At 41.8% G+C, this 13,921-nt stretch overlaps 1 protein-coding gene across 1 annotated transcript; it reads left to right on the forward strand.

Annotated features, from left to right (window-relative positions):
* Nucleotides 1-9,956: 9,956 nt before the first annotated feature.
* Nucleotides 9,957-10,922, forward strand: LOC140936341 (uncharacterized). The gene has a single exon (XM_073385803.1). The coding sequence runs from the start codon at nt 10,021-10,023 to the stop codon at nt 10,879-10,881; it is 861 nt and encodes a 286-aa protein (XP_073241904.1). The 5' UTR covers nt 9,957-10,020; the 3' UTR covers nt 10,882-10,922.
* The last annotated feature ends 2,999 nt before the right edge of the window (nt 10,923-13,921 follow it).

Consider the following 13,921-nt stretch of genomic DNA (forward strand, 5'->3'; position numbering starts at 1 on the left):
TTACGCTCTGTGAGATTGGTAGGCGTATAAACATTAACAAAATTAAATTTAATGTCATCAATAGCAACAAGCAAACCAACAATCTGTCCCCCTGAATCTTTACACCATGATAAAACTTTACCAGGAAAAAATTCAGAAATCAAAATTGCGGTGCCATCTTGCTTGCCAATCGCTGGGGACCTAAAACTAAGACCCTGACCAGCGAGTGGACAACTGTTTTATGGCATCTGGCACAAAACAAAGATCAAAATTCTTAGCATGATCAAAAATATAAAGCTCATGCTGAGGATCGAATCCTCGCCAATTAATACTAGTTATTTGAAATCTACGAATCGGGAAGGATCCTCACATTTTGAGGTGGTGCTCTGAGCGGCCATCTCTTCGGATTCATCAGTTTTCTTCGATGTTACCAAAGAAGGTTGAGTTGGCTTCTGGCCCCGAGCAGACAAAACAATAGGAGCGGGTCTTCGACAACCTAAACCAGAGGTTCGAGGGGGCCTCAGATTAACAGACTGAGGGAGCTGATGTACTGCCGCAGAGTTATCACAAATCTCAGCACATGAAGCCGGGAGGAGGTGTATACTCACCACAGATGTAGCAGCAGAAGAGGCATCAGGAACAGATGAATTCTCAGAAACATTATCGGAGACAGATGAATTCTCAGAAACCAAGGGGGAAGGGGGTACCCTCAGCACAGGGATCAGATGAGCAGGCAGATGAATTCTCGCTAACAGACAACTCAGGAACAGATAAATTAGAAGTAGATGACTCAGCAGTGGGTTGATCTTTCACCTCTGGCTCCTCGGGAGTCGTAGAGGGATCTGGGGGGGAAGGGTTTTCCACAATAAGCCCCTGATAGTCCAAAAGACGGTGTTGATCACTCTCAGATGCAGCTAATTCAGCTAAAATGGATTCAGGATCAACAACAATCGGTCGAGAAGGCTGCGAAACTTCAGGATTCTCAGGATTTTCATCAGAGGAAGACGAAGAGACATCACTCATGTGTAGATCAGCATTCACATCTACATCAGGCGGCTGTGGGACGCTGGCTTGCCCAGATCGCGGCCTATGACATGATTGTGCACGCGAAATGTACCGCGGTGATACCACAAAACTGCATGATAAGGCCTCAATCTATGAATGATTGTGGCATCCGGTAATTCGTATAATAATAATAATAATAATGGAATTTATATAGCGCTTATACATCGCTGTTCTAAGCGTTTTACAATGTAAAAAACGATATAAGAATATCATTAAGCACAAAACAACAAAATCAAAAACAAAATCAAATATGAGGAAACTAAATGTCATATACCTTTTTAAAAAGAAACGTTTTCAACTTAGATTTAAAGAGATTAACATCAGAACAAGCTCGAATTTCAAAGGGGAGCTTGTTCCATAGTTGGGGGGCAGCAACGGAAAACGCTCGCTGGCCATAAGTTTTCATGTTAAAATTTGGTTCTTCAAGGCGTAAATGATCCCTTGATGACCGTAATGTCCTTGCTTGATGGTAAAATTTTAAGATATCGGGGACCAGAGCCATTCAATGTTTTAAAAGTTATTAAATTTATTTTAAAAACAAATCTCTCCTTAACAGGAAGCCAGTGAAGATCTCTTAGAGTCTCCGTGATGTGATCTCGTTTTTTGAGACCGGCGATAATTCGAGCAGCCGCATTCTGAACAGACTGCAACTTAGCTATGTCCCGTTTTTGGGCACCAAAAAGAAGAGAATTACAAAAGTCCAACTTTGAGCTAGCAAAACTGTGAATTAGAATTTCTGTGGTACTTGTACTGATGTATTTTCTTATTTTAGACATATTTCGTATGTGATAGAAGGCACCCTTAACTATTGTATTAACATGAGGTGAAAGTGACATTGTGTCGTGAAAAATCACGGCAAGATTGTGAGCCTGTTGAGAGGGCCTGATGTTTTCCATGCCAACCGAAATCGTGGGCAGGGGCAACGAATGACGAAAACGGGAGTGCAGAAAGAGAAATTCTGATTTATCATTGTTAAGCTTTAACTTGTTGGCAGTCATCCACAAATTGATGTCAGCAACGCAGTTCTCAAGACGTTGTTTTGCAGCCACTAAATCAGAGGTGTCATTGCAAGCAAAAGATGTATAAAGCTGTGAGTCATCAGCATAAAAGTGAAACAACAAGCCATGCTCACGAACAATATCACCCAGTGGAGATGTATACAATAAGTAAAGCATGGGGCCTAGGACCAAACCTTGAGGCACACCCCAATGAAGGGGTCGTACCGTGGATGAAGCGTCGTCTACTTTCACAAGCTGAGTACGGTCTGTAAGGTAAGATCGTAGCCAATCTAGGGCTTTTCCTTTGATACCAAACCTAGAGGAGACTCTTCCTAGAAGAATTTCATGATCAACCATATCAAAGGCTGCAGAAAGATCCAATAGCAAAAGCAAAACACCGCAATGACTATCAATGGTTTTGAGGATATCCTGTACTCGAATCAGAGCTGTTTCACAGCTATGATTAGCTTTATAAGCAGACTGAAGTTCCTCATTTAATCCATTTGGACATAAATATTCCCAGAGTTGGGTAGCCGCTACTTTTTCTGTCGCCTTGGACACAAGCATGAGGTTTGAGAAGGCTGCGGATCCCTGTGGTCATTCGTATGGAGCATCGTAAATAGTCAGGGAAGCTATTGACCCCTCTGCATCATTTGCTACATGAGGTTTGCCATGTAAGGAAAAACGACGCTGTTGAATAAACTTGTCACGCAAATTCTTGTTCTCCGGAGTTACATTCTCTGCATGAAAGTTATGCTTCTCAAAGTCAGTCAAATGCTTGTTTTGACCGCCACGTGTTTACGTAGAATGGCTATACGAAACATTTGTTGGTGCTTTCTCGACGTGTAAAGAGTTAAAATACTGTCCCTCAAGCTTATTAAGTTTGTCAATAAATTTTTCATTGAACTCCTAAAAGTTTTCATCCACACATACATTTTCATATAATTCCGCAGTGTGAATAGATCCATCGATAGAACTAACATCAGAGCCGCGGTCGTCTGATCCCCGAGGGATGGCGGCGGCGTGATTGTCATTTACATGCAGAACACGTTCAGGCATGACAGCGAGATAAAAAACAGGATAAGCGCAAAGTAAAAACTTACCTGATCTCGCCTCAGCCAAAGGTACACCAATATCTCTTCTAAATTTCTTGAGTAAATTCCTCCACAACAAGAGAAAAATGATCGCACTTGATTTTGGGTTGAGAAGCAATGCCCCTTTAGGTCCTCCGGACCTAGGGTGGTTGGCTCCTTCCACATCCCGGATATGGTGGTTGCAATACTGTCACATCCCATGATGCATGTGGCACTCAATCCCAGGACAGGGAGATATCATTGGCTCAGTGTGAGCACGGCTACTCGGCCAAGCTCTTTAGGACACCACAGTGTGTATAGACAGGCATAAAATAGTGTCTACATGGTGCCAAGGCCCTAACAGTTCGGCCTTTAACCTATAGGAGGACAGGGAACACCAAAACGAGGCAGACTGGGACTGTTTAGTAGGCCATAAAGGTTTGTAAAGTCCACAACGCTCCATGTAAGTGGCTGCATAAATTCATTTACAGCTACAAAAGAGGACTTCAAAGCCTGTTTTGAAGGTCAGAGTTGCCTGAGCAGGGTAATCAACTACTGCCTCCCTTACATGTTCACCATACTCGGTATAAGAAGTTAAGTGGGGGGGCGAGGGTGGCGCAGTGGTGAGAGCGCTCACCTCCCACCAATGTGGCCCGGGTTCGAATCCTGGCGTCGACGCCATATGTGGGTTGAGTTTGTTGTTGGTTCTCTCCCTTGCTCCAAGAGGTTTTTCTCCGGGTACTCCGGTTTTCCCCTCTCCTTAAAAACCAACACTTTCAAATTCCAATTCGATCTGGAACGCACGGACACAATTCAACGAGTTCTTATGAACTCCTTAGTGATCCATGGTAAACAAATTACAATTTACAATTTCAATTTTTTTTACAAAGTGTCCTCTCTTTTTTCTCGCCTACGACCACACCACAAGGAGAATACCGGTTCTCGTCGGATCACTAAAGTTAACCCTGTCGGGCGGGGTTAGTACTTGGATGGGTGACCGCCTGGGAATACCCTGCCCTACTTTAAATTGGTTACGCTCAGCTCCTGGAAGGAGAAAGCCTTCGATATCACTACAAGCTGTTATTTTACGAGTAAGGACTTCTACACATAGAATATATAACATCGTCGACAGAAAATCGCCCTGTCCTACACCACGCTCAGTAGGAATCTTATTGGAAAGAAAGCTGTTCACACTAGCCCATACATTAGCACCACTATACAAAGTACAAATACAATTAAGGACCGAAGACTAAATGATCTAAAAAAGTTAGGAGGAAAGACCTATTAACACGATGAAAGGCTTTCTCCTGGTCTAGACTGACTAAAATGCCAGTTTCCGCAGTCCGATCTATAAAGTCTAAAGTATCGCGAATTAGCTGTAGGTTGGAAACTATAGATCTTCCTGGAACAGAGCACATTTGATCTGGATCAATAACGGAATCTAAAACTTTGGATCACCTCAAAGAAATAGCTTTCAAACAGATTTTGTAATCTACATTTAGCAGAAAGATTGGTCTCCAAGATTTCATTGAGTCACAACACAAGATTTCATTGAGTCACAACTCTAAGACATGTAAGCACTTATTGAAAATCTTTACTAGAAGGGGACGAGAAAGCTAGATAAAATTCCACTGACAATCTGTCAGGGCCAGGGGTTTTGTTGCGATTCGATAATATGAGAGCCTCAGTGGCCTGGTCTAGCAATAAAACCCCTTCACAAATCTCTTGATCAACATCCAATAAACAATGCGTGACAAAGGGTAATAAATTATCCCTCACTGTTGAATCAACAGGCTCTTCAGCGACAAGAGTAGAATAAAAATGTTTGTGAGTTCTAATTACTTTTGGCAATGATGAAACTTCAGTAACATGCGCGGAAAAGACTGAATGAACAAAACTTTTCTCAAACTTTTTAGTAGCCGACCTGAAAAAGAAAGTAGTTGGCACTTCACCCTCCCCTAACCACTTGGCACAACTTCTAATCTTCGCGCCTTCAGATTCTGAAGCAATTAAAGCTCTAATAGAAACTTCTAAATCAACGATTTCAGATTTAGCAGAGAGATCGCCAGATGATCGACGGCTGTTAGCCGTAATTAAACTAGAAGAAGGATATCGTAGTAGTCTTAATATCTTCCTTACGCGACTTCCAAAAAGTGCAAACAGACTTAAAGGCATGTTTGAAAAGCAAAAGCGGTCAATTAGAGCACGGAACTGTTCACGGTAGGATTCGTCATCCAAGAGAGACTTATTTATTTTTTCCACATCCCCGGACCGACCCTAGGGGAGCCACTTAAACTAAAGCTAATAAAGACAAAATCGTGATCAGAAAAAACACGCGGAGCAATGTCACACACTTAACAGACGAAATGAGACCTCTAGGGATTAAAAAGGTATCTTGATGGCTAGCAACCGAGAGGTCAGAACTGAACCACGTGAACTGAGGATCCCTAGGGTGTAGCGATCTCCAAGCATCCCGTAGGGAAAAACAAGATTTAAAATCCGATAACACAGGACTAACAGAAAGATTGCCATTGAATTTATCAGAAGGACTATCATAACAATTAAAATCTCCCCCAACGACATATTCAGAGTGTGGAAAAAAGAAACTGTGAGCAGATTTGTAAAACGGAGCTCGCTCTACAGGCATGGTTGGCGCGTAAACATTAACAAGATTAATATAAACACTATCAAGTTTAACTAAGATACTGAGGACCTGCCCGTCAGTATCCCTCCTCCAAGAACAACTTCGTGTTGCAAATCATCTGAAAGGAAAGTTGCAACACCACCCCTTATCCCCACAGCAGGCGACCAGTAAAAAGACCTTCACCAGCGGGAAGAAAAAGAATCCATAATGCACCTACGAGAAATCATGGATTCCTGAATAAAAACAGAAATCTAACTTCTCCCGGCAGAAAGAACTAATAACAGATGAAAACTTCTCATTACTCAAACCCCGATCATAAGTTGCGGTTACACGTACCTTCTGCCCGAGTTTTCCCAGTGGGTAATTGGCTTGGGTTGGGATCGGCTTGGGTTTTCCGGTTAGGTAGTATTTTCCAGTTACACTGGAAATAATTACCCAAGGTCAACTTTTGACCTGGTAGAGTTTGGCGGGAATTTTAATACATCATGGACATCGCAAACCACGAAACGTATGGTCTCCTTGCAGTTGTTTGTTTGTTCGTTCTGCTATACGACAATATCCGGTTAATTTAGCGATCCAAAATTTCATTTAAGACGAATGCGTAGAGGGCGTCTGTGAGTACGATTTCTACAGTCACTCCAGATGCTGTATTTGTTCTATAGAAACCATCGTCTGCAAGTTGCTCGCCGGCCAAGACGTGCTTGGATATTTCCTTGTCCCCAGAACTAGTTCCAGGAACTTGTAAACAACAGAGCTCTCGATCACTGGTGGGAGGAAAATTTCCGAGTGTTTCAGGCTAATTTTGAGTGTATCTGTAGGCTGGTAGGGCCAGCAATAGTGCGACAAAACACTAGAATGCGTGACGCTGTTCCGGTTGAAAAGTGAGTGGCTGTGAGCTTGTGGCGCCTGGCGACTGGTGAGTGCTATCGCTCATGTGGACTGATGATCGGACTAGCAAAACCTACAGTGGTTAAGTTTGTAGAAGCAATTTGCTTGACTTCATAAAGTTTCCCTCTACAGGGGCGGAAATAAGCAGGAAAATTGAAGGTTTTTCTGAGAAGAGCAGGGTTCCGAATGTTGTTGCTGCGATTGACGGAAGTCACATTCCTATAAAGGCACGAAAAGAGAATCAGGCGGACTACTTTAACCGGAAACATTTTTACAGTTATTTAATGCAAGGAATTGTTGTCTCCTCGGGACTCTTTTTATCTGTTGCCACTGGGTTTCCCAGGAGTCTGCATGATTCTGGAATGCTGCGACTAAGTGATGTGTATTGGGCCGCCAAAAACGAGGATATTTTTATGGAACCTACCCTGGATTTGGGAGGAACCGTAACTTGCCTCCTTGTGGTGGGAGACTCAGCATACCCATTGAAGACCTGGCTTCTACCAGTGATAAAAGATAATGGCGCACTAAAGCGAGATCAGAACAAGTTTAATAAAGAACTCTCTAAACAAATAGTATCTGAGCATGCGTTTGGCTTGTTAAAGGGTACATGGAGAGCACTACTCAAGTGCTTGGATGCGGGTCATTGGAGAACCCCAAACACGATCATAGCATGCTGTGTACTTCACAGCATTTGCATTATTTGAGGGGACGAATTCGATGGAGATGTTGACGATGATAGCGATGATGATGATGATGACAATGGAGTTCCCAGCCAGGCTGCAAGCGGTGTTCGACTGGCTGTAGTTGAATTTTTTAGCAAATCAATAATTTGGTTTCTTTTTCTGTAATGCCTTCGGTTCCGTAAATTAGGTATGTACACTAGGGTTAAAGGCCGTCAACAGTAAACACTTCATAATGAGCTGCCGGAGAAAACTGTTTGGAGAGGAGCCATTTTTTAGACTTTGTTTCTGTTGTTTGTCTTTTAGAAGTTCCACTCAAAGAATAAACACTCTTTGGAGATTTTAAATACTTCCCTTGATTACGCTTTACTCCCTATTTTATCACAACGTTTGACTATCAACTATTTTTTTAAAATTTTTATTTCTGAATTTACAGGTTCAATAATAATCATACAAGCTTTCAAGTTTTCGTGAATATTCTGTACTATAAGTGACGCAAAATTGTGACATGGCCATACCTAATGGCAGCATGTAAAAAATGATGTGAGTCAATAATGTCACATGAAATTTCCTTGTAGAACTTAAATCTATCAATAAAAAGACGTGAACATTCCTCTGTCATATTGTGTATAAAATGGTTTAAAATTCACGCTCGGTGCCTTTGTTTGTAGCCATATCTTGGTTTTACCTATAAAACTGAAAACTATAACTTGAGTAATTGCTTTTGTAGTTGTATTCATGTCCTTGAACGAAGTGGAGGACTGATTGTCGGCGGTCTGAAGTCCTGAAGCCTTTGAGCATTGACACTTGCGAGGCGACACGTGGTGATAAATAGAAGGAACAGAAGCAGATTAAACATCTTAAATTCCGGGGGAGTCAGAGTGTTTTTATAAGCCATTACTTAGTTTCAGTAGGGGGGGGAGACTTTTTTTCTAGTAGCTGTAGTGTTGGGTTTAGGAGTGATCCTTGGACGTTGCAGTAGAGGTTTTGGAGCGGTGTTATCCAAGTCAGAGTCTGGTGTGGCTCCGTTTGAGGGAAGTTGAACTGTCCATTGGGGTGGTAGTGGATGTTGTTTGTGGGTCCAGAGGTGGTGTAGAGTTATCTTCTTTTTTTCCTGGAGTAGAGCTGTCCGTAGGGGTAGTAATCAGGGCGGGCAGTCGGTTCATGGCTGATTCAGGGGTGGTGGTGTCAGTGTAATTATCTTGGGTCTGTTCAGGCATTTTAGTCGGTTGATCTCCTTGTTGTTCCTGGGGGGGAAGTCAAAGTGTTTATCACAGTCCATAGAGATGTGGCCAGTGACGTTACACAGGTTGCATTTAATAGTTGGACATTTGCAATGAGAGTGGCCGAGTTGGTTACACTCTCGGCAGTCTGGTTGCTGATTGTTATGACTTATCCGGCACCATTCATCGGCTATCTTCAGTGAGTAGGGGATGGAGGGGGGACTGAGCACCATTCACACCAGTCGGTTTCCATTTTCCAAGCCAGCTAAATCGTGGTCCGCTTTGTATTTAAGGCGGATCACTTCTATTATTTCTCCATGAGGTTCCAGAGCTTTAAGGAGGTCAGCGTCTTCCATGTAGGCTCGGAGTCCCATTATAGACAAGACAAGACAATGCTTTATTTGGAGTCTTATACAGTCCAATGTACATCGACTTTATCCAAATAATTTAAAATCATAACACACATTACACACTAGTGGAACTATAATCAAAGTTAGCCTAAAGAACTAATGATCTTCTTTTCTCATAGCAGCCGAATACGTATTTTGCAATTAACTTTTGCACTGGTTTGTTCTTGCTCGAGGGTTTATTAACAACAGAAAAACATAATCTGGAGCCATTCTGTTTACTGATATTCTGTATTCTTTGTTTAGGTATTCAAATAAAGTACTTCTTTTTTCTTGATACGCAGGGTACAGAGTTAAAAGTGTATTGTATCTTCTACGTCTTTTTACAGATAGGACAGATCCTCTCTTCCGGTTTCCTATAAGGTCTTACATACCGACCTGTCTGTATCGCCAATTTGTGAATACTTAGATGGAGTTTAGTTAGAGTTATCCAGTGTCGGATGTTGGTGACCTGACAGAGATAATCTTCACATTTATAATTTTCTATTGTTTTCAATTTTCGGAAGGTTCTTAGTTTGTTTTTTTGGTTGGCGTCTTTTCTTATGTCATTGTTTACGTCACTTAACCATCTTTGTAATTCGATGTCTTTCAGTCTTTGTTTGATAATGTTCAAGATTCCTATGTCATTTTCATGTGCTTTTGTCCAGAGGTATCCCAGCCCTATTTGGTCTAGTATGCGTTTGATTTTTTGGCCCCATAATTCCGTATTCATCCTTGACTTCATATCGTTATAAACCACCTGTGATAATTTGTTTTGGGTGTTTGGTTAGGGTTAGCCAAAACTTAAAATTCCTATATTGTGCTTCGATTTTTATTGGGAGTCTTCCTGTTTCAGCCCTACATGCATTGTTACTAACATTCATGTAGTACCCCCAGGGAAGGGGGGGCGGGGTTGCAGGGCACATATAGTTCTTGGAGTGAAAATCCACTTTTGATTAGATTACTTACGAGTTTCTGGGTGGTTGTTTCGATAAGGAAATCTCCATTCGCCTTAACCACGTGATGTGGTTAAGATGGACGGCCGTGTGTTTAAGTGCTCCGCGTAACATTTCGTAAATTTCTGATGTTTAAGTGTTCCTTCTGCTTTTTTCTATTTGTTTTGTTATCTTGTTTCGTGTGTCACATTATGCCTGAGTCTATTGCCAACCTAAAGGGAGAAAATAACGATCTCAAATCTAAAGTTTCAACGTTAACGGAGGAGATTTCAAGACTAAAAGACTTATTTCAACAACAAAGCAGCAGTGCCGCCCCTTCTGCTAAAGAAAAATCTCACAGCCTTGAATTCCTAAGCAGGGAATATGATGACTTTCTTCTCTTCAAAACCACTGCCAACAAAGAGCTGCAACGACTAAGTTCACAACTCTCACAGGTCAAGGCCAGGGTGGACGCCATTGCCAACGCCATCGATGAATTCCAAGAATATAGCTTTCAATACAATGTTAAAATTGTCGGTGTTCCCGAGGTGTGTTCTGACGAAGAGGCTTCAACAACAAGTAAGCTTTGTGTAAAATTGTTTAAAGAAATGGGAGAGAATATATCAATCCAATATATTGACACTGCCCATCGTGTCCCGCAAAGAAACAACGCCGGAAATCCAAAGCCTATAGTCTGCAGATTCGTGAGACGGCTGGTTAAGGAATCTCTAATGTCTCATCGGAAAGAAATTAGCAATGTAACCCCAGCTGCGGTTGGTCTACCAGAAGGGTCTTCATTGTCTTCGGCCAGAATTTACGATCATCTTTCACCAAGAATGCAAGCAGTCCTATTCCAGGCTAAAAGAGTTAAAGAAGAGCTCCACTATCAATATTGCTGGTCAAAGGGTCCCGTTATTTGTTTACGAAAAGACTCCACATCGCGGATAATCAAGCTCAAGAGCATGGCGGACCTCGACGAACTTAAACGTAAATTGGCCATTGAAGGTTAGATTTTACTAAAAATGTCTATTGTACACGATAAAAAATGACTTCTCACAAAACAAAGAAACAGTGTGAGATCGAAAATAAGACCTTACTCGCGCAATTACCATATTATAACTGTAAAGTCCTGACTTCTGCCCACCCACAGTTTAATAGTTTAATTGATGATAATCGACCTTCTAGAAAATTGCTAGATTCTCTCAGTAGTCTCTACGACCTTAGTGTATTCCAGCTAAACTCTCTTGATAAACATATTGATCCTGATATAAATCTCTCCTCAAACAAAATACGCTCAAAATATTATTCCCCACACAGCTTTGCGCAGTTTATTGACAGCAAACAGTTGCAATCAAAAATCTCCTTTTTACATACAAATATACGTAGCTTAAAGAAAAATTTTGAAGAATTTCAACATCATGTTTTAAGTGAAATGAATTTCCGTTTTACTATTATAGTCTTTTATATTGTAGTCTGTGTTTTAAAAACAACAACGTGAGCACTAAAACTTGCACTGCCCAAATGGGCCTTATTGGTGGGTTTTCCTCTTTCAAAAATAAATGTAGAGATGCACTGTGACGTTAGCCAGGGTTTGCCATAAAGCGGGACTTAAAGGTAGGTGGAGGGCGGAGGGAGGTTTGATATAGGTTAGAATAGGTCAGTGAGGGAGACTGGATCGAGGATACGATGTCTGATTGGTCTGTGTCTATTCCAGGTGATTAGGAGTTCGCGGTGATATGCTGGTATGAAAGGGTTAGTATCTTGGGTTTTATAGTCCACAGTGAGTGTGTATAAGCTGGGCTGCAGGTATTGGAGGTGGAGGAAATAGGCTGTGAAATATTTCCAGTGTGCTGGTTTGGGGGATATCAGTCTACGAACTGTGTTAAGTCACAGGGCTTGAATTTTAGTGTGAATATGATGAATGTTAAATCCACGCTCAGACAGAGGTGAGGCAAGAATGTCACGAATTGTAAGCGGTTTTCTGTAATCCCAGAAATAGCCCAAGGGGGGAGGTGTAGGGTTGTAGCAGTATACCAGAGGGTGGACATTAGCAGGCCATTGATTACGAGGGCTTTCCCTTAAAGCTGAGATCTCTGTGTTTCCAAGCTGCAATGGTATTTTGGAGCGATTGCAGGTGACATTCAATGTTAAGTTTTGTGCAGTTGACATTACCAAAAAAGAGGCCGGGAATCTTCTTGGGGATGTAAGTATTAAACCAGTCAAAGGAAAGTAGCTGATCGGAGCCCCAGACCAGAGAAACCTTTACATTTTTCACAGTTCATTTTAGTGCCGGGAACGGCCTCATAGAGAGAGTGTGTTGAGAGTTTCTTTAATAGAATTATCGTCACGCAACATGAAGGTAGTATCATCCGTGTATTGGGAGAGTTTAACTTGCTCACTGGATCCGGGAGGTACCAGGCCTTTAATTCGGAGGTTATTTCTGATTCGTTGAGTGAGTATCTCGGCAAGTGAGTGCATAAAGCGGCATGGATAGAGCGCATCCCTGCCGGAGTCCCCGCTCCAAGGAGATAAAGGAGGTTAGCCAATCGTTAACTTAAACAGACCTAGAAACTGAATTGTAAATAAGCTTGATCCAGCGAATGAAGTTGGGGCTGAAACCAAAATGTTGCAAGGCAGAAAAGAGGAAGGGTTGTGAAACCCCGTTGAAAGCTTTCAGTTGATAAATAGAGATAAGAGCGAGCGGTGTTTGTGTCTCATTTGCGAAGGAGGTAACGTCACTTATCAAACTGAGATTGTCATTAATTGTCCTCCCAGGTACGCACGCTGTTTGGTCTGAGTTGATGTTTGACGGTAGAACTTGAGTATGGCGTGTAGCAGGAGCTTTGGTTAGGATTTTATAATTGGTAGTTGGAAGGGTGGTCGGTCACCAGTTTTTAAGTCTGGTGTGGTCACTTTTTGTAAACATGGAAGTAATGACTCCCCAGCATTGCCTTGGGGTTAGCGTGCCATGATTAAAGCAATGATTAAATACTCGTGTGAGTTCTTGTCCGAGGGTGGGCCAGAAGTGTTTTTATTGTTTTCCATTTTGTTCAGAGCCGTCTCGACTTCAGAGGGTAATAGGAGATTCTCGCCTGATTGTCTGTCAGTGTTGGGAAGCCATGGAATAGAAGTGTCGAAGAAAGTGCTCTGAGCTTGAGGGTCCATATTATCAGCAATGTAAAGAGCTTAATAGAAAGCATGCGTTTCAAATAAAATGTCACGTGTAGAGGAAATTGTGAGTGTCTGTATTGTTTGATGAGCCTGTCGTCATTTCTCAAGAGAACAGAAATAGCGGGTACTTTTCTCGCCTTCTTCCATGAATCAAGCTTTCACCCTTATTTTTACGGCCTCAAGGTTGCGTTGTTCGAGATCATTAAGTTGTTTTTTTGGGAGTAAATATTACTCTGTGGCGGCTGGGTTTCCAGTGGATGCATTTTGTTTTAATTTGCTAAGATCGCGTGTCAGTCTATCATATTCCATTTGTTCCAGTTTGCAGTCTTGTACAACACTTGATCACAATGCATTTGAAGTTCTGCCTAGTAGATTCCCACCACTCTAGTGTGGTGGGGAAGTTAGATTTTTCAGTAAACCATAGAGTCCAGAATTCACGGATTTCAGTATTAAAAATAGCTTTGTCAAGGGGAGTGTTATTGAGGTGCCAATACCCAGGCCTTCGAGGTTGGTGGTCAGGGTCTAGGGTTAATAGAACGAGATCATGATCGGGGTGTGAATATGTGGCAATGAAGCTTTCGAATAGATATGGAGTAATGGATTGCGAAGTATAGAAATGGTCTATGTGTGTACGTATGAAGGAATTCACCGTTCGTGTGTCTCAGCCTGTCCAAGTAAATTCACATTGATGAGGGTGTCGCTGACATTAAAGCCCATGTAGTTATTGGATGTATATATAGGCACCTATCATCGACTACAGATGACTTTACTGGGAAATAAGATGAACTAATAAAAAATCTCAACCAGAAAAAACTTAGAAATCTATATTTTAGGTGACATCAACATAGAGTTTCTAAAATGTAATGACCATTCACCAAC

The sequence above is a fragment of the Porites lutea genome, chromosome 5, assembly GCF_958299795.1.
Source record: "Porites lutea chromosome 5, jaPorLute2.1, whole genome shotgun sequence".
NCBI classification, from domain to species: Eukaryota; Metazoa; Cnidaria; class Anthozoa; order Scleractinia; family Poritidae; genus Porites; species Porites lutea.

Excerpts from the sequence above, each read along its gene's own strand:
- LOC140936341 (XM_073385803.1), top strand. The coding sequence starts at position 10,021 with ATGTTTAAGTGTTCCTTCTGCTTTTTTCTATTTGTTTTGTTATCTTGT.